Raw genomic sequence first — 20,483 nt, forward strand, 5'->3', positions numbered from 1 at the left:
ACTTTCTTTCTTTTTTTTTTTTAACGCCTCTGCCTCCGCCTTGAGAGTGGCAGAAAGACCAGTGTTTTTTTCCCCCACCGGGCCTCTGTCTATTCTTGGAGGCTGCCCTGATCAGAGATAACGATGGACAGGGAAGATGGCGGGGGGTGATGGATTCATTAAGGACCTGGTTTCGGAGGAAGGGTTAGGTAATGCCATCGAGAAAGAAAGCTGGGTGCCGAGGGCTGATTGGGCAGCTCTCATATTCCAAAGCGAGCTCTACCCCGAGCCCCGGTGACGGCTTGTTTGGTTAGGAAATGCGAGTGGGAGACGGGGCCGGCGGCCTAGTGGAAAGAACGCGGGCCTGGGAGTCAGAGGACCTGGGTTCTGATTTTGGATCTGCCACCCACCTGCTTGCTGTGTGACCTCGGTCAAGTGGCTTAACTTCCCTGAGCCTCACTGGGTTTTCTCAGCTGTAAAACTGGGGACTCAATACCTGTTCTCTCACCTGCTTAGACCGCGAACCCCAAGGCGGGGGGCGGGGGAGGGCCGCGGCCGATGAGATTCCCTCCAGCGCTAAGGAACGTGTTTATTTGGCATATAGCAAAGCGATGGCATGTAGAGAAACAGCGTGGTGTTGCGGACAGGGCCCGGGCCTGGGAGTCAGAAAGCCCATGGGTTCTAATCCCGGCTGCTGGGTGGCCCTGGGCAAGTCCCTTCACTTCTCTGAGGCTCAGTTACCTCGTTTGTAAATTGGGGAATTAAGGCTGTGAGCCTCACGTGGGACAGGGACCCCGTGTCCAACCTTATTTGTAACCACCCCAGCGCTTAGTCCAGTGCCTGGCACACGGTAAGCGCTTAACAAATACCATAATTATTATCATTAAACACTTAATCAGTGGTATCCTTAATTACTTATTTGTAGGCGGAGCCCTGTAGTAAGTGCTTGGGGGAGGGTACAATCCGGTGCCGGTAGACCCATTCCCTGCCCACCAGGAAAAATAGGAAAAAACCTGAGGCAGGGAGGGAGGAGATGGTTGGAGTTAATCCGGGCCCTGTAGGTGGGTGGCGGTTGGGGGTAAATCACTTAACCTCAGCCTCAGTTTCCCTATCTGAGAAATGGGGAAAATGATAGTGTCCCATCCCAAGTGCCATGGAGTGACAAGCCCAAATTTACTCAGCCGTTTCCAGTGCTAAATTGTCATACGGTCCTGGAAAATGAGGAAAATCTAGAGCAGCATGTCGGACCAGAGAACCCGCTAAGAGTAACAGAGCATTGACAAGGAATAGGATTTGCTCAGCGAAACCCTTTGGGTACCAGGCAGCCCCTCCACAGTTGGCGAACGGCGGAGAAGACCGAGCCAAGGCTGACTGGGTGAAAATGACTCAGAGATTTAAAAAAAAACCACAACTATTTGCAACAGAACCGAGGCCTAGGAAAAGCCGGGGTGGGATTAAGTTTAAGAAAGGTGCGGGGCCAGTGGGGCGCGATCATTAAAAGCGAAAGAGATTGAGGGAGGAGGAAGCTCGCCAAGATAGATAATCGGCCAGACCCCGGTCCCCGCCTGTGAGGAAGTAACAGGTGTCGTGGAAAGCCACGAGAAAGCATCTCAGTACATCCGGCCTCTGTATGCACTAGGTCTCCTTCGGGACCTGTGGATCATCTTTCAGAGACCGTGTGAACTTTTCTACAACCCATGCCTCACTGAGGAGGTGCCGCCAGCCTTTCAAGACTCGGCAACAGTCGAAGGAGAAAAAGCGGGCAACAATCCCATTTCCCCGCTTCGCTAGCGCAGGCATCAGTCGGTCGGTGGTATTTACTGAGCACATACTGTGTGTAGAGCATTCGACTAAGCGCTCGGGAGAGCATAATACAACAGAGTAGGTAGACACATTCCCTGCCCACCGGGAGCTTACGATTTAGAGCGGGAAAAGGACATAAGTATAAATTATGGCTCTGCTCTATATGTAAACGCTGTGGGGCCGAGGGTGTGGGGTGGATTCTTGCGACGGGTGATACGGAAGGGAGAGGGGGAATCGGTGAGTCGAGGACTCAGTCGGGGAAGCCCTCTTGGAGGAGGGGGATCTTTTATAAGACAGGGAAGATGGGGAGAGTGATGGTCTGTCATATATGAAGGGGGAGGGAGTTCCAGGCCCGAGGGAGGGCGTGGGTGAGAGGGGGTCACGGATGAGATAGGCAAGATGAGTGGGTCAGCTTTGGAGGAGCGCGAAGCATGCGGACCGGGTTTCCGTCTATCGTAAGGAAATCAGCGAGGGAAGATTAGGAAGGGGACGAAAGTGAGGATTTTCCGTTTAATGCAGAGGTGGTTGGGCAACCGTCGGAGATTTTTGAGGAATGGACGGTGGGGGAGATGTGAGTGGTGAATGGTTTTTTAGCAAAAGGATCTGGGCAGCAGAATCAAGTATGGTCTGGTGCGGGGAGGTCAGGAGGCTGGGAGGTCAGCGAGGAGGCTGATGCAAGGGGATAAGTGCTCGAATCTGCACGGTAGCAGTTTGGATGGAGAGGAGAGGGCGGATTTTGGCTCTGTCGTGACGGTAGAACCGACAGGATTCGGTGACAGATTGAACAAGTGAGTTGAATGAGAGCGATGAGTCGAGGATAACGCCAAGGTTGCGGGAGCGTGAGACGGGGAGGGAGGGTGGTGGTGTGTCTACATTGATGGGAAAGACAGGGGGATGACGAGGTTCAGGTGGGAAGATGAGTTCCGTTCGGGGTGTCGCCGGGACATCCGAGTCGGGAATGGGTCCGTCTTGCCCCCAAACCGATGACCCACCCACCGTCTAGTCAAGTTTGAATGTCTATAACTTTTATTCCTAATGACTTTGAAAAGCATTCTCAGCAGCAAAGCCTAGCGGAAAGAGCCCGGACCCGGGAGCCTACAGACTTGATCCCGGTTCGGCCACTTGCCTGCTGGCTCCCATCTTCACTTCTCCGGGTGCGATCCCTCGGCCGGAAGATGGGACTGAAGCACCCCTTTCCCTCTCCCCCCATAGGCTGAGTTCCGTGTGTTGGGGGACAGGGACCGTGAACAATCTGATATCTTGTCTCTCTACTTGGCATAGAGTATAAGCGTTCGGTGAAAGCTACGATGGGTATTGTTATTGGTGATTCTGGATGTCCCAGAAGGACAGCTAATTATTGGGGAAAGAGGAGGGTGTTGGTAAAATGTAGGGGAGGACACCCCCCGGCATTTACAAGGAGAACTTAACCCCCCAAAGACGGGACCGTGAGTTCACCGGAAGGGTGGTTTTAACGGCCTTTTCCTTGCAAATCTTAGAGTGCTTTTATGGACCCTTGGTTTGTAAACACTTCCTGGGTTCACCTTTCTCCCCCGCAAACCATTTTGAGGGTCCCCCCATGAGATTGCCAGCTCCTAGAGACTTGTGATCTTCCACCAGAACTCAGCGGAGTGGGACACTCCAAAAAGAGCCCCCATTCCTGGGGATCTGCTTCCTAGACGGGTGTTAATGACAGGCCCGCCAGCACTGGGGGCCCTCTAAAATAGTGGGTACGTTTCCCCCCTAAATATCCCGTGGGTTACCCCGGGCACGGAACGGCACCGCGGGTGGTGCTGTAGTCCCCCAGGTTGGCACATCCTCGACTATTTCTGGGGGTGGGAGGGGATATCGCGGCCTGCTTGCGCCACGGCTGTTGCGCGATTCCCCCCACGCCGCCCCCCCACCCCCTCCGGATGCCCCTCCAAATCGGGACTCGGCGATCGGAGCCGGGACAGGAACGCAGAGCCCAGAGAGCCAGAGCGGCCGTTGTCAAGGTCTCCGGTTCCCCGTCGCACCGGGAATGCATCAGCCCAAAGACAGCCGCAGGCCGGCTGGCTCCCCGTGCCACCTGACTGGCAGAGGGGCACAGAACTCCCCCCGATCAGGACGCACTTCTCACCGCCCTCCCCCTTCTGACCGCTTGTTCTCCCCACGACACTTCCCCCTCCATTCTGGCTACTGGCCAGCGTTGAGCCCTCAAGCCATACAGGGAGGAAAGCTAGGTTTTGATCCCCTCCTCTCCTCCTGAAGTCGACAGGAAGGAAGCCTGGGCTTCCAACGGAGAGGGAAGGGAGGAGGTGTGAGGGGCCAGAGGTAGGACCCCTGCTCCGGCAAGGCCACGGAAGGGGAGACCGACACCCAGAGCTTCCGGACCCGGTCGCCGCTAATGAGCCTTTAAAAGCCCCAGGGAGGGAGTGGGGCCCGGCAGAAGCAGGCGGCGGAGCGAGCAGGAGACACAGATGGACGCAGCCGCTAGCTCGGTAAGCGCCTGCCGGCGTGGAGGTGGGAGCGGGTGGCCGGTGAGGAAAGCGGCCTGGCTGGGCCGCAGAGGGCCTGCCAAAGACGGCCGCGTTTGGACTTGACAAACCTCTCCCAGAGTAAGGGATGGAGGGTGCGGAGAAGCAGGCCGGGGTCTGAAAAGGAAAATGAAAGTGCTTTAAGGGGTTCAGAACCAGAAAGCGCTCAGTAAGTATGATTGAATGAATGGATGAACGAACCAAGCACATAGATGACGCAGAAGGGAGAGTCTAGCTTTCTCTAGACTAATCAGTCAGTGGTATTTATTGAGCGCTTACTGTGTGCAGCGCACTGTAGTCAGATCTTGGGAGAGTACGCTACCACAGAGATGGTAGACACGTTCCCCGTCCCTAACGAACTTACGGTCTAGAGGGGGAGATGGGAATTAATACTGATAAACGAACTGTGGATATATACATAAATGCTGTGGGGCTGAGGAAGGGGTGAAGAAAGGGTAAAAATCCCAGTACGCCCTGTAAACTCATTGTGGACACCGACTTTGTTCTGTCATCCTCTCCCAAGTGCCTAGAAGGGTGCTGGGTACACAGTCGGTGCTCAATAAATATTCATTCATTCAATTGTACTTATTGAGCGCTTATCTTATGCAGAACATTTACTTAGCGCTTGGGAGAGGACAATAGAACAATAATTAGACATGAGGAGGAGGAGGAGGATATTAGGAGCCTGGGGAATCTCCCAAGCACTTCCCGGGCCGGATTGAGGAACGGGGCCGGATGCGGCAGGCGGCGCAGGAGTATCCGGGAGGGCGGGACGGGTGTGTGTGTGTCGGGGGTCGTTCCAGGGACCCTGATGGGCTTCTCCACCCTTGCAGGGGCAAGTTGAGAACGTGACCCCATAGCCAGGATCACCTGCCAGATGCCAAGCGGCCCACCGAGGGCTCCTTCGCCAGTGACTTCACATAACTCCTGGACCACAGGAAAGACTAGGAGTACGTGAAGATACTCCTCGCCTTGGAGAAGCCTCCCAGGTGGGCCGAGGGGGAGGTGGGGGAACAGGGTCCCCAGCTCGGGACCCTCGAGGGATGTGAGCTGGCTCCAGACCTTCTGGGGGGGAAGGCTCGATTCACTCTTCGGAGTCTGGGGGCCTGTTGTATTTGAGCGGCCGCTTCTCTCAGACTGTAAGCTCCTCGAGGGCAGGGTTGATGTCTACTGACTAGTGAACTCTTGAGCGCTTAGAACAGTGCTGTGCACACCGTAAGCACTCCACCAGTCAGGGCGGTGGAGGGGGGGAGTAGTACGTAGCAGGGTTGGGGATCAGACCCATTCCTGCACAGAAACCAAATGGGAGATCCCAATTTCTGTCCCTCAGGGCTTCTCCCAGGAGTCGTTTCCCTGGCTGCGTTGAGGGCCGGACGCCAGACCCCATAGGTGTCGCCGCCGAGACCCCCGGACAGGTTCCCCGGGGAAATCCCACCGGCCACGTCCCGCACCAGGTAAGCCTCCAGGGAAGCCGCCCCCTGGGTTCTAATCCCGGCTCCGATCCTTGCCCGCCGTGTGACCTTGGCCAGGTCACTTCCCTTCTCGGGCACCTCGGTTCCTTCTGCAAAATGGGGATTCAGTCCCTGTTCTCCTTCTGAGAGCTCCACGCGGGCTTCAATCCACCCCAACGCTTAGTACGGTTCTCGGCACTTCACAGTTATGATTATTATGGGGCCCTGTTGTGGGGTACACCCCGACCCTGCCTGGGGCTGGGTTGAGCCCGGAGGCTCCGCTGACGCCTGTCTTCCCCAAGCTGGAGCTGGAGATAGCGAGCTGACCCCCGAGAGGGGGGCATCACCCAAGGCCACGGCCTGCAGGAGTCTCATCCGGCCCCCACTCCGGAGGGCCCCCCCCCGGCCCGGGACGGCTGGGGTGGGGAGTAGGCGGACGGGGCCCGTCCCCGTGAGACGAAATACCCGAGGGCCCGTTTGGTGTGTTTTCAGGACTCGAGAGCCGCCCAGCCCAGACGTCGTCCTGGGTAGAGCACCGACCCCCCGGTACTTTGGCCCGGCGCCCACCACCCCAAGACTGCATCGCCACCCTGGTTTTCTGCGTTCGGGACAGAGAGACTTGACCGCGGATTCCCAAGGGGGGAACTCCCCCATACTCTCCCAGGACCCCGGCGGAGCAATAAGGTGCAGAGAGGTTGGGCCCATCTGGAGAGGACCCAGAGGGTTTGTGTTGGGAGGGGGATGGCGGGGGTGGGGGGGAGGGGAGGGCACGAGGAAACGCAGCACCCACTGCCGAGGGGTGGGAGAATGGAGCTGATCCAGAGGGGGCAGAATGTCAGACTCCTGTCAGCCGGGACCTTGATGTGATGGTGGCTTTCACTGCGGTCATTAACCCGGGAAGGAATTTGCCGTTCCCAAAGGCGTCTTTCCAATAAAAACACAAATCTGACTGGACAGAGAGTCTGTGCAGTCTGTCCCTCCCCTTCCCCACCTGTTGAAACGGGCTCTTTCCCCCTCAGGCCCCGGCCTCTGCCCTCCCTTGCCAATTCCCGTTGTCCCCGAGGCACAGCTCCGGAGCATCTTTCCCTTCGGAGGTGAGGAAAAATGGCAGGAGTCTTTGGGCATCCTGGAGTGGGAAGGAAGTAGCGCGGCTCAGTGGGAAGAGTCCTGGCCTGGGAGACGGAAAGCCTGAGTTCTGCTCCCCGCTGGGCCCCTTCTCAATGTGACTCGCTTCTCTGGGTCTCAGTTTCCTCATCTGCAAAATGGGGACTCGACGACGCCCGTCTCCCCTTTCAGACTGCGAGCTCCATGTGGGACAGAAGGTCGGATATCGTGTTATCCACCTCAGGGCTTAGCACAGTGATTGGCACACAGGACGTGCTGAATAAATATTACAATTAGGATTCGATTCTGTAATGGACAGCTCAAAGGGAAGAGGGAAAGGGCCAGAATCTGGCCCCTACCTCCAATACAATACCTCCAATGCTAAACCCTCTTCTCCCCCCCACCTTTCCCTCTCCTCCTCCCCCTCTCCCGACCCACCCCCTCAGCACTGTACTTGTCCGCTCAAGGGCATGTATCTTCATCACCCTATTAATTTCGTTTAATGAGATGTGCATCACCCTGATTCTATTTATTTGCCATTGTTTTTATGAGATGTATTCTTATTGCCATTGTTCTCGTCTGCCCGTCTCCCCCGATTAGACCGTAAGCCCATCAAAGGGCGGGGACTGTCTCTATCTGTTGCCGATTTGTACATTCCAAGCGCTTAGTACAGTGCTCTGCACATAGTAAGCGCTCAATAAATACTATTGAATGAATGAATACACAATCCTTTACACATTGCAATTTGCCCAGTTCTTTCAGCACTCACTCACCTGCAAACCCTTGTTTCATCTGTAAATCTGTGTCTCCCTGACTCCCCTGCAAACTCCTACGCAATTGTGGTATTTGTTAAGCGCTTACTCCGTGCCAGGCACTGTTCTAAGCGCTGGGGTAGCTACAAGATAATCGGGTTGGACCCAGTCCCCATCCCACACGGGGCTCACAGTCTTAATCCCCATTTTACAGATGAGGTCACTGAGGCCTAGAGAAGTGAAGTGACCTGCACAAGGTCTCACAGCAAAGTGGCGGGGCTGGGATTAGAACCCAGGTCCTTCCGAATAACATCTTCCACCTCTACTGTTCTCTCCCAAGTGCTGAGCACAGTGCTCCGCACAGAGGAGGGACTCAATCGATCTAATGACGGGTGGATGGATTCAACCTTCTTCTTTCTCTTTGCTCGCACACCCCGCCCTCCTCCTTGACCTCCGAGGCCCCAGCCCCCCTAGAGTGCTGGCCTTATGAAATGCCCGGGGTAGACGGAGGGTTATACACAACGTTTATTTTTTCACCAGCGTGGGCAGCCAAAGGGCCAGGTGTTTGCACATCACAACCAGTGGCTCCCATTTTTCTCTCTCTCTCACACACAGACACACACACACACACACAAACAGAGGAACAGGTAACGTTTCGGACACGAACACAGACGTGGACGAGGGGCAGGGATACGGTCTTTCCGCTCGATGGGCCTCGGGGCTCCGTTTCTTAGGGCAAAAAGAAGATTCCGGCCTCTGGCATCGAACAAAAATATCTCTAACACTACATGGCGCGGAGCGGGAAGAGGGAACCGAGAAGTGGGGCAAAACTCGTCTCTCTCGTCGACCGGCTAGCGGGCCGGTGTCCTTCCCGGCCTCGGGTCGATAGAGCCACTTGGGCAGCTGGGCGCTCTGCTCCGCCCTTGGCATGGCCGGGGTGGCTCTGCCTCGGGTGGAGGGGAATGAGGAATTGTGGAAACTCAACACCGTCTCCAGCTCCTAAGCTGGAGAAGCCGACTTCTCCATCCAGCCAAACGGGACTGTCTCGGGTTTGCGTGGGCAGCCTGGGAATGCGGGGGCAGACGGGAGTACCCGCCTTGCCTGTGGAATTCAAGAGCTGCTCCTCACCCAGGTGTGCCCCCTTTCTTCCCTCCCACACCCCTCTGGCCCCACCCTTTGACCATCCAAGGATCCAGACCCTGGCGCCAACGCCACGGCCCCTCACCCCTGGCAGTCAACCATGCCGCAGGAAGTTCCCTCGAGACCCCGGTTCATCCCGTGCCGCCCCCGAAACCTGCAAGATGGGAAGAACATCGACTAAAGCTAGGTCACTTACGGAGAAAGTCTCTCGCTCAGTCACTTTTCGAAGTCCCTCCCCAGTGTGGCCAGGGAAGATTTTCCATCGACCCGGCTGGATCGCCCCCATCCAAACTAGTCCCGCCGGGACGTCTCTGTTGGCTGTTTTCCCAGTGCCTGGTGGGGCACTGAAAGGCAGACACGTTCTAAGCGAGAGCCTGCCGAGGGCAGGGAACCGTATTCGATGCAGCAGAAAGCAAGACGTGTTCCCTACCCACAGGGAGCTGCCAGCCGACTTCCACGGGGACGTCGACGGAGGTGATGAAGGGCTTCAGCAATTTGGGGCATTTGGTCTCCCCCTCAAAGCACCCCATAACCACCCCCCAAACTGCTCCTGTGTGGCTCCACAAAGCCAACACCAAGATCACCACGAACCGCATCCTCTTTCCTTCTTCCTCGGAACTGGAAGTTATTTCAATTCGTCTCCCCTGCTAAGACTGGAAGCTCCTTGAGGGCAGGAACCAGAGGCTTGGGGCGGGGTGGCCCAGCGGAAAGCCCTGGGAGTCAGGGGACCTGGGTTCTAATCCCCACTCCGCCCCTCGCCCGCTGCATGACCTCGGGCAACTCACTTCACTTCTCGTGCCTCTCTTGCCTCATCTGAAAAGTGGGGATACAGTACCTGTTCCCTCTCCTACTTCGGACTCTGAGCCCCGGGAGGAACAAGGACGGGATCTGATCTGATTGTTTCCGCCCCAGAGCTTAATATAGCGCTTGGCACATAGTAAGTGCTTAACAAAACCACCATTACTATGACCGTCGGATCACTCGTATCATACTCTTCCCCCGTCCTTTTGGGGACGGCGTAAAAACTTCACCAATTTGAACTTTGCTGATTCAGGCACGAATTCTTGAGTCTGAATAAGTAAAAAGGTCACAAACTAATAGTTTCTTTCTCTCCAGCTATACAAGGTACACGGGCGTAAGTAGGCCCTAGGAGAACTGTCTCCCCCACACCAAACCCACCCCCCTTCCCGGGCACTACCAGATCCCATTTTACTGTCTGCAGCCCACACCTCGGCTTCTGAAAAATAACAACACTGCATTTCTTCCCAAACACTTTTACCATTTAGGCGGTTTCACTAATTTGGACACACACCCACCCCTCCATCCCCGACTGTGGTCCAAATTCATGAGGTTTTGCTGAATTTGTTTCGTTTCTGGCTCGGAGATGCCCATCGGGGAATATCGAGGGGTCCGGGAGCTGTGGGGTAAGGAGAGGCGGGTAGAGGGTGGAGACCCTCACTCGCCTGAGGAAGCCCAGACGGGGCGAGATGGGGCTTGCTCAAGTTTGGTTGGGGCAGGACCCAAGGCCACGGCCGGGGGGGGTGTCTGGTGACCGAAGGAGTCCTCACGGGTGGGCGGATGAGACGGCTGGCCTATCGAGCCCCCGGATCCTCCCAATTCTCCTCGACATCCCCAGCTTTCCTGCTTGTGCCTCAGTCTCCCCGGGGGGGTGGGGGAGCGGAAGGGGAGCCCCAGAGCCGATCAAAACCGTCCCGGGTCGGTACTTCACGCGGCTCCCAGCGGGAGGTTTCCGTCCTCTCCCCGGACAGTTGGACGATGACAGCGGGCCTGCCCTCAACCGGCTTACAGTCGAAGAGGAAAGACAGCGTCGATTCTGGTTTGGGCAGGGGAGATGGTTTCTTTTCCCTTTTTCTGTGGACATTTTCTAGGTCTTTCTGGTCACGTGTGTGAGGATGGCACTTAGGTTGAGGAGAGGGTGGCGGGGCCAGGAGGAGAAGCAGGCCCCAGGGGCAGCCCTGGGTGAGTTTCTTCCACCTGAGCCCCGAGACCGCAATGGATGAGAGCGGTGGTTCCGCCCCTGACCTCCGGCCCCCTTCGGCGAGTCGGTCCTCGGGCGGCCATGGAGCCGGGTCTACCGGCCCTCCTGCCGTTCGGGGACGTGTGACCTCAGAGGGCTCGTGGAAGCGGTGAATCGGCAGGAAGCGGTGCCCTCTCCCTCTGCCGGCTAACGGGGTGGAGTCCGGCCATGGGCGGAACCTGGGGGGGGGGGGTCCATCTAGTCCAACCCCCTGCCTCAGGGCAGATTGCTGGAAGAGGGGAAGGAAGAGGCCTGCTCCAGCAACCTAGCAACCAAGCTCTAGCGGACCTTGCAGACCCTCAAGGCCCGCTCTCCAAGCCCCCGCCGGACCCAAGTCCTCAGCCTTCTCCTCTCCCAGCACAACAGCCCCCTGGGCCCGGGGGGGACCTCTGTCCCAGGACCGGCGTTAGAGGCTTTGGGCTCCTGAGCTTGGGCCCATCTCTCCTCATCACCACGTCAGCCCTCTCTCAAGGTTTCGGGCCAGGGGATCGGAAGCTACAGTCCAAAGGGGCCGGGGCCCCCTTGGGGGCCACAGCAAGGGGTAGGAGGGGTGGGGGAGGGTCCGGCGTGCCCCCGCAGTCGGCGTCAGTGTCTGAGGGCACATCCAGAATGGGTAGAGGTCCAGCGGCAGGAGGGAGAAAGCTCCCACGCTCGGCCCCCCGAGGGGCCCCGGGAGCAGCAGAGCTCCATCGACGCAGAGGGCGGAAGGCCGGCCCCACTCGTTCGGGGCAGGAAGGCAGGACTCGCCCCTCGGGGGTGTTTCCTCCTCCACCGGAAACGCGCTCCTCTCTCGGCATCGTTCGCCCGCTTCCCCGAGGCCTCTCCGAGCGGCCTCCCGCATCCAGGCCGGAAGGCGGGGTTTAGAGGGGAGAGTGGGACCCGGGGGGGGGGGGGGGGCCGTCCGCCTCCTCCGGAGCAGTGTCGGGGAAGGGAAGACTTCTGCGGGCTTCAAACCTGACCCCCTCAGCCCTTGCCAATCCCCCCAGTCAGCCCGGGGGTCCTTCCCTGGTCCTCCCACCTCCCGTTCGAATCCGTCCCTGGTGCAGTCCGGTGGTCAGAATCCAGTGGGTCAGAACCCCCTTTAGCCATTCCCCTTCCCGGTGCCCGCCGCACCTCAAGGGCCCGTTCGGGCTGAAACTATCTCGGTCTGGCTCCCGCCGCCCATCTCCCACCCAGCCTGGCACTGAGGAGGACAGATCTGGCATGGGGCGGCGGAATCCGTCCCACTCCCGGGCCCCTGCCCGGCCCCACACCCCTCACCACCCGTGCCCCGGGACGGCCCCTGGGAGTGGGGGAGACCGGAGCCTAGAAGCGGTCTCCCTCCGGCCCCCGCCTGGTCCCGGTCCGCTCCCGTTACCTCTATTCCTTGGCGCCCCCGGCATTCATGCTCAGGGCTTTCCAGACCGTCGTCTTGGACATCTCGTCGGAGATGTTGATCTCGGAAGGGTCGCCCCTGGAAGGGACCATCGGGATGTAGGGTCGGGGAGGCGGGGGAAGCGGAGGGTGGGGGGACCGGGGTAGACCTCGGGAACCCCCAGGGTGTCTGGAATCCGGTCATCAATTGGCAGCCACCATCTCCCACTAGTCTGTAAGCTCGTTGTGGGCAGGGAATGTATCTGTTGTTCTATTGTACTCTCCTAACCTCTTAGTACGGTGCTCTGCGCAAAGTAAACGCTCAATAAATGCAGTGGAATGAATCGAATTAATGAATTTCCCGCCTGGCCCCACTCCCCAGCGTGACCCTGGGGAGTCTTGGTGTGGGGGGTGGAGAGGAGGGGAAGTCACCCTGGCGGGAGGGAGACGTGGCCGACACGGGCCGAGACGCGGAAGGCGCTTGGGCGTCGCTAGACGGGAAGCTCCTAGAGGGCAGGGTTCATGTCACCTAACCGTTGACTCTCCCGAGCGCTCAGTTCAGTGTCCTGCGCATTGGTGGCCGTGGGTCGGACGGGCGCCGAAGTCGCCTTTCTCCCTACCTGCCCCCGTTGTTCTTCCCGGGGCTGCACAGGAGCTTCCTGGTCTCCAGGGGGAACTTATCCCCACCCAGGTCCAGCATCTTCTCCGAATCCTGTGGGAAGGGGAGGAGGAGGGCCGCGGTTCCTCCCGGGTCCGAGGATAGGCCCTCCCCGGCCCCCGGGTCAGGTCAAGAGGGGTGTGACGTCATCCCCGTTACCGCTCCCCCCCGTCCCCCCCAAACCCCGGGTCGCAACGAGGGTGACGCCATCGCCCCTCCCACCTCTTCCTCCTTGGCTTTGGCGTCGTCCAGCTTCTTCTTTTTGCTCTCTGGCATGAGGTCGTCCAGCCAGCTCAGCTCCCGCTCGGAGAAGCACAGGTCCATCACCTTGCGGACGAAGACCAGGGCCAGGACCTGCCCGGCGACCGGGAAGGGGTCGGGGGGGAAGGAGGGGTGCGAGGAGGCTGCTCCTGCCCCGAAGCTTAAAGGCCAACGTCCCCCTGCCCCGGCCCTCCTCCTCCGCCACCCGCCACCCCCGTCCCACCCCATGCCCCGCGGCGGGTCCCTCGCCCTCCCGGGATCCGAGGGATCCCCTCCTCGCGTCGGGCTCGGGGGGCGGGCCCCACGCACCATCATGGGGAAGACGATGGCGGCGGGCGAGGCTTTGATGACCCAGAGCAGCACCAGGCAGGTGAGCTGGATCAGGGTGAAGAGGTGCACCTGGCGGAGGGGCACGTGCCGCAAGTAGATGAAGTCCGGCTGGTGCTTGGCGGGCATCCCGAAGAGCTTGAGCCGATCGAAGAACTGCGAGAGAGCAGCCGCCCCCGCCCTCATCAGAGCCCAGCCGAGCCCGCCCCGCCGGCCGGTCTGTCTGGACACGGCCTTAAGGTCTCCCCGGGCTCTCCAGCCTCCCGTTCTGGGGTCTCTGGCGTGACTGGCCCACGGTGGCTGCCCGCCGTGCCTCTCTGAGACTCACTCCACCGCTCTCCCCCCTTGCCCCGTGGCTCCCTCTGGCCCCGTGACTTCCTCCCAACCCCGGAAAGGGCCCTCAGACCAGTCAATATTTTAATCCCACCTTGCCTGCCTAAGCCTGAACAGGCAGACGGAGATGAACAGATGAGACACAGGGAGATGGGAGAGACGGGACGTGGGGGAGACGGGACACTGAGGGACACAGGACCCTGGGGGAGGCAGGACATTGGGGGAGGCAGGATATCCGTCCCAACTCTAGACTGTATGTTCATTCTGGACAGGGAACATGTCTGCTGTTTCTGTTGTGCCCTCCCAAGTGCTTAGTACAGTGCTCTGCACATAAGCCCTTAATAAATACCATTGATTGAGACATCCATTCATTCAATAGTATTTGTTGAGCGCTTACTATGTGCAGAGCACTGTACTAAGCGCTTGGAATGGACAAATCGGTAACAGATAGAGACAGTCCCCGCCCTCTGACGGGCTTACGGTCTAATCGGGGAAGACGGACAGACAAGAACAATGGCAATAAATAGAATCAAGACAGGAGGTTGTGGGGAGACGGTGTTGTGCGGAGAGAGGAGAAGTCCAGGAGTCTGGGAGGTGGGGGAGACTGAAGAATGGAAGAGAGGAGGCAAGGAGAGATGGGGAAGAGACCAGGGAGATGTGAGAGACCCAAGAGAATCAGGGAGAGGCCAGGAAAAAAGGTCCGAAACCCTGCCCGTTTGGTGGGTTCTGGCTGGTTTTTCAGCCCAGCCACCCGCTGTGGCTTCGCTGGGTGGGAGAGATGACAGGAGGGGTCGGGGATGGAGGAAGAGAGGGTGGAGGGGAGAAGAGACACGGGCAGACCTACACACATACCCCCCCGCACACACGTGTCCTCCCGCGGAGGAACAGACAGTCCCACCCAACCCCCGGCGGTACCTGGATCCCTCTTAGCGAAGAGACCCCCATGTAGAGGAACACGCCATACAGCACCGGCATCGGAATGAACTGGAGGGGGAGAGGGGCGGCGGCCATCAGCCGGTCCCACGTCCTCCCACGGGGACGCCTCCCCACCCCCGGCCTCGGGTGCCCCCCCCCCGGCCCGGGCCACCACCTGGAGCACGGCGGTCATGAAGACGGAGCAGCCCATGAGGACGAAGATCATGAGGCCGGTGACCCTCTGTTCGCGGATGCCCAGGAACTTGGGCTGCTCGCCCGGGGCGGAGCCCTCCGACTCCAGCTTCAGGCTGTTGACGTGGGTGATGGAGAGGACGGTGGCCGCCACGAACCAGGGCAGGCCCATGACCGAGCACACGCCCAGCATCACGGCCACCATTAGCAGGTCCAGGTGGTAGCCGCAGCCTTTCTGCGGGACGGGGTCGGGGGGGGGGAGGAGAGACGAGCCCTCGGTTACCCGACGCCCCCCCAGAGACCCGGCCCGTCCTTATTATTACTATTACTATGGCGATACTTTTACGTCTACTGTGCGCCAAGCGCTACTCTAAATGCCGGGGTAGATATGAGACCATCAGATTGGACCCAGTCCCTATCCTACATAGGGCTCACGGTTTTAATCCCCATTTTACAGAGGAGGGAACTGAGGCCCAGAGAAGCGACCCGTCCAAGGTCACACAGCAGGCAGCCACTCCGGGAACGCTCCCAGCCTCCCCGGGGCTGCGGTGTCCCGTGAAGCCCCTAATAGGGACGATAATAAAAACGGTGGTATTTGTTCAGTGCTTACTATGAGCCAGGCACTGTGCTAAGCGTTTGGGTGGATACAAACTAATGGGATTGGACACGGTCCTCGTCCCATATGGGGCTCTCGGTCTTCAGCCCCATTTTACAGGTGAGAGGACTGAGGCACAGAGAAGTGAAGTGACCGAAGATGATCACCTCTAGCCTGGAAGTTCATTACAGGCAAGGGACACATCTGCTAATTCTGTTAGTCTGTGCTCCCGAGTACTTAGTAAAGTGCTCCTGCACAGAGCAAGCACTCAATAAATACCACTGATCAGTTTGGTCCCATGAGCTTAGTACAGTGCTCTGCACACAGGAAGCGCTCAATAAATATGACTGAATGAGTGAATAAGCGGTCCAGATCCAATCCAGGTCCCATGTGGGGCTGACTGGTTAAGGGGGAAGGAGAACAGCTACTGAATCCCCATTTTACGGATGAGAAAATGGAGATCCGGAGAGGTTAAGTGGCCGGTCCGAGGACACCCAGCAGGCAAATCCTCTCTCCCTCCCCAACGCCCCTGGGGTGGCCCGAGTCATTTCATTCATTCATTCAATCGTATTTATTGAGCGCTTGCTGTGTGGAAAGCACTGTACTCCCCACAAGGGAGAGGACAACAGAAACAATAAACCCGCACATTCCCTGCCCACAACAAGCTAGAGGACTGCATTCATTCATTCATGCAATCAAGCGTATTTATTGAGCGCTTATTGTGTGCAAAGCACTGTACTAAGCGTTCGAGCGAGTACAATTGAACAATGAACAGGTACAATCCCCGCCCTCGAAGTGCATACCTCCAGCTGGGGGGTCCCAACCCCCCACCCGTCCCGCCTCGGGGGAGGCCCGGGGGCGAGGCCCTCCCCACCGGCCCAAGTCCCGGTTACCTTGAGCTTGTGTTCCTTGCGGTTGATGATGACGGCGGTGATCTGCTGGTCCATGAACACCAAGATGGTGCAGAGGAGCGCGGGGATGATGGCCGCTCCCACCGTCCACCAGGGGTTGGGGCCTATGGGGCTGATCAGCCAGCCCCGGTCATCCCTGGTGGGCTACGGGGAGAAACGGGACTTCAGCCGGCCGCCGGCCAGCCCCGCTGGACCCCTCTCCGGAGCGGGTGCCGGGGGTGGACCCCCAAGCGCGGGCGGGGCTGAAGAACATAAGGACATAAGCGCTGTGGGGCGGAAGAAGGGAGGAATAATGGCTCTAAATCCATTATATCCAATAAATCCAAGAGCGAGGGTGATGCAGAAGGAGGCGGGAGAGGAGGACGTGAAGGCCTAATCGGGGAAGGCCTCTCGGCAGAGACAATAATAACTGAGGTATTTTTTTAGTGCTTACTATGTGCCAGCGATGCACCCAAGCACATTGGGTTGGACATGGTCCCCGTCCCGGTCTCGATCCCCATTTTACAGATGAGGTCACCGAGGCCCGGAGAAGTGAAGTGACCCGCCCAAAGCCACACAGCAGACAAGGAGATGTGCCCTCAGTAACTAACTCCAGCGAGAGCCGTCGGGAATTGGAAACGAGGCCCAAGTCGTCACCCGCGTGGGCATTCGCTCCGGATTCTCCCCCTCCCTCCCCGGCCCCAGCCCGGCCTCCTCGCTCCCATCTCCCCTTCCCGGTCGACGGTCACCTTGAACACGCTGGGGACCTGGAGCTTTGGGGAAGGGACTCCGACGAGGAAGTCGAGAATCACCATGGTGAAGATGGTGAGGAAAACCGCAAAGTCACTCACCACCGAGCGTACCTGGGGCGGAGAGAGTCGTGCGAGAGGCCGCCGTCAGTTGGGTACGCGGGGTGGGAGTCGGGGGGGGAGGGGTGCCTGGGGAAATCCCTGGAAAGAGGGTGGCACGAAGAGTCCTCCAGAGGCGGTGCCCGCCCCACCATCCACCCACAAGACCCATCTCCTCCAAAAATATTAATCGTAGCATTTGTTAAGCACTTGCTACGTGTCAGACACTGTTCTAAGCGCTGAGGTAGAGGCAAGCTCATCAGGTTGGACACGGTCCCCGTCCCTCACGGGGCTCCTCGTCTCAACCTCCATTTTCCAGATGAGGTGACCAAGACTCAGAGAAGCGAACTGGCTTGCCCAAGGTCACACAGCAGATAAGTGGCGGAGCCGGGATTAGAACGATAATAATCGCTAATAACGATGGGATTTGTTAAGCGCTTCCTAGGGGCCAGGCACCGTTCTAAGCACTGGGGTAGATCGATGATGATCAGGTTGGACGCGCTCCCAGTCTTCATCCCCATTCTGCAGATGAGGGAACTGAGGTCCAGAGAAGTGAAGTGACTTGCCCACAGTCACAGGGCAGACGAGGGGCGGAGCCGGGATTAGAACCCACGACCTTCTGCCTCCCAGGCCCGGGCTCTCTCCGGAAGGTGGCACGGGCTGCGTCAGGGGCCGGGGGGGCCGGGGGCATTGCCGGCTACCTACCCTGGTGGGGAAATAGTGGCTGGTCTTGAAGGTCTTCAGCGTGGCCGACAGGATGAAGGTGGTGAAGAAGAGGATGCAGGACCAGAAGAGCACGTCGGGGGCGTAGGGGCCGTGGTGGCCGCAAGCCGGGCCGACAAACTGGCCGTGCATCTCCTGGCATTCCTGTGGGCAGCGGGCGGGTGATGGGTGCCCAGACGGGCGCCTCCCAGGCCACCGCTCCGGGGGCGGGAGCGACGGGGTCGAGGCCGGGACCACCTGCCGGCGGTGGGGGTCCGCGGGGCCCGGGTGGGCGGGGTGAACCAACCCGGGGCAGCCCCACCGAAGGCGGGGAATAGAAATGCGGGGGTCCGGGCGGCAGGGGCGCCCCCTCCCCGGCCCCCCGGCCCGGTGCAGCCACTCACGGTGACGGTCAGGTTGGCCCAGTTGGTTTCGGGGGCGGAGATGTTGTGTTCCCGCCAGTACTGCAGGGTGTGGTTGCTGGGCCTCTCCGGCGGGGCGCACCTGCAGCTGACGGCCGGGGGGGAAAGGGGGAGAGCTTTGCCCCGGACCACCGCCGTCCACGCCCCCTCCATCCCTCCCACCGACGACGCCCATTCTGCCAGTAACGCCCCCACCGGTGATCCCCACAGACCGGGGATGTCCCCCCCCCCAAACCTCCCCATTCACACCCTCCGCCCCCCAAAACCGCCGCCTACTGAATGGCAGGCGGGAAGCTGGAGCGGACGGGGACCGCACCTGATTACCTTGTCTCTACCCCGGGGCTTAGTTCAGTGCTTGGCACAGAGTAAGTGCTCAACCAATACCCCCATTATCATTACTATTATCATTATTATTAGTGTATATGTGGGCCCCAACTCATCCGCCCCCACGGCTTCCCAACCGTAACACGCGGGGGGACGGAGGGGGGCAGGCCGTCCGACGCCCCAACTTCCGGGACGGCCTCCCCGGGCGAGGGCTCACTGGCTTCCAACGGTTAACGGCCGTCGTGGGTCACCCATCCTCCCCGCGATCCCTGGACCCCCAGACCGTCCCCCTCGGCCCCCATTCCGGTGGGAGTGGGGGGCCGGGGGGCCGGCCTCCCCCCGACTCACTAGTAGAGGCTGAGGCGGTCCAGCTGGCTGTGCATGTGGATGGGGTAGGTCTCCCCGAGGTGAATCAGCTTCTCGATGGCCTCGTAGATGAAGATGATGCAGATGAGCGAGGCGAAGGCCTCCTCGGTGAAGCGAGTGATGTAGCAGACGAGCGAGCTGGCGTCGGTGGCCACCAGCACGCCGCACAGGAAAGCCGTCCACAGGCCGATGCAGGCGCGGAGCGACAGGTAGGACAGCGCGTGGTCCCTGGAAGCGGGCGGCGCGGCGGCCCGTGAGATCACGTGCTCCCTGGTCACGCCCGGCTCGGCTCCCGCTCGCCGTTCTCCCTGCCGCCCAAGAGCTCCCAGGGGCCGGGGGACCCCCGGGCTGTTCCTCTACACCGGCCCCCATCATACCGCCTGCCTCTCCCGGCCCTCCTCCTCCTCCGGGGAGCTCTCCGGGACGAATCCTGCCCACGCAGCGTAGCCAGTCCAAGGCCCCCTCTCCCCCCTCCGCCCTTCTTTCCACTTCTGTGTGTGCGCGTATGGGTCCTACTGCATCTCCCCTGGCCCATGTGCTTCCCTGAGCCCCCACCGGGCCACAACTAGCCCTCGATGCGGCGGAAGCCCGTGATCCTCCCACCCCAACCCACCGCTCCCGACCGGCTGGGAGTTGGAGGCGGAGGGGCCGGGCGGCCTCCCACTGGCCACGGGGCTGGGTGGCCAGCAGGGGAGGGCGGGGGGGGAGGGAAGGGGCCCGCCATACTTGCAGAACTTGAACAGGATCTTCTCGAACACCAGCACGGGCCCGGTGCTCCCCAGGATGGTGAGGGCCTGCCCGGCGAACAGTGAGTACGCGATGCCCGTCATCGAGGCGCCCAGCAGGGACTCCATCGCGCTCTGCACGGAACCGGGGTCGCGGGGTGGGCGTCACGGTGCCGGCCGAGGAGTCGGGGTCCGCTTCACTCCCCCGGCCCCCGGAGCTCCCCAGCCCCCCAGAGACTCCCATCAGGCAACCTTGCGGGATGCGCCACGAAGCCGTCCTCCCACCCCGGACTCAGAAAGTCTGTACGAGGCCGATACGGGATGCTCAAAGGACACTGACCCGCCCACTGGGACAATGTGCAAAAGAACCGGGCCAGTGGCCATCATTACTGTCACCCTGTTGCCAATGGTGGACGGGTGTTGAGCCCTCCCGGCAGTGGAATTAAATGGGCTGCATGTCTCTGTGCTTGGCTTTTTTAAGGAATTTGTTAAGGGCTTACTATGTGCCAGGCACTGGGGTAGATCCAAGTTAATCAGGTTGGACACAGTCCCTGTCCCACAAGGGGCTCACAGTCTTCATCCCCATTTTCCAGATGAGGGAACTGAGGCCCAAAGGAAGTGAAGTGACTTGCCCGAGGTCACACAGCAGACAAGTGGCGGAACCGGGATTAGAAAACGGGTCCTTCCGACTCCCAGACCTGGGCTCTAACCACTGAGTGATTCTGGGATGGGGACTGTGTCTGATCTGATTTCCTTTATCTACCCCAGTTTATAGTAAGTGCTTAAACAGTA

General features: G+C 59.6%; 1 protein-coding gene across 2 annotated transcripts in view; it reads right to left on the bottom strand.

The window, feature by feature from the left end:
- Window positions 1-10,000: 10,000 nt before the first annotated feature.
- Window positions 10,001-20,483, bottom strand: part of SLC4A8 (solute carrier family 4 member 8) — a 28,014-nt gene continuing 17,531 nt past the window's right edge. The window contains exons 13-25 of one of the 2 annotated variants that reach the window (XM_029073583.2): window positions 19,693-19,826; window positions 18,949-19,194; window positions 18,259-18,364; window positions 17,858-18,019; window positions 17,054-17,167; window positions 16,308-16,469; window positions 14,803-15,054; window positions 14,628-14,696; window positions 13,362-13,535; window positions 13,014-13,145; window positions 12,754-12,845; window positions 12,138-12,233; window positions 10,001-10,959 (exon numbers count right to left, since the gene is read on the bottom strand). In XM_029073583.2, the coding sequence (XP_028929416.1) occupies window positions 12,140-12,233; window positions 12,754-12,845; window positions 13,014-13,145; window positions 13,362-13,535; window positions 14,628-14,696; window positions 14,803-15,054; window positions 16,308-16,469; window positions 17,054-17,167; window positions 17,858-18,019; window positions 18,259-18,364; window positions 18,949-19,194; window positions 19,693-19,826 (1,737 nt within the window). In that variant the 3' untranslated portion in view covers window positions 10,001-10,959; window positions 12,138-12,139. Of the gene's footprint in view, window positions 11,010-12,137; window positions 12,234-12,753; window positions 12,846-13,013; window positions 13,146-13,361; window positions 13,536-14,627; window positions 14,697-14,802; window positions 15,055-16,307; window positions 16,470-17,053; window positions 17,168-17,857; window positions 18,020-18,258; window positions 18,365-18,948; window positions 19,195-19,692; window positions 19,827-20,483 lie in introns of both variants that reach the window. The other variant, XM_029073582.2, reaches the window with a different exon arrangement.

The sequence above is a fragment of the Ornithorhynchus anatinus genome, chromosome 10 (assembly GCF_004115215.2).
Source record: "Ornithorhynchus anatinus isolate Pmale09 chromosome 10, mOrnAna1.pri.v4, whole genome shotgun sequence".
Taxonomy (NCBI): Eukaryota; Metazoa; Chordata; class Mammalia; order Monotremata; family Ornithorhynchidae; genus Ornithorhynchus; species Ornithorhynchus anatinus.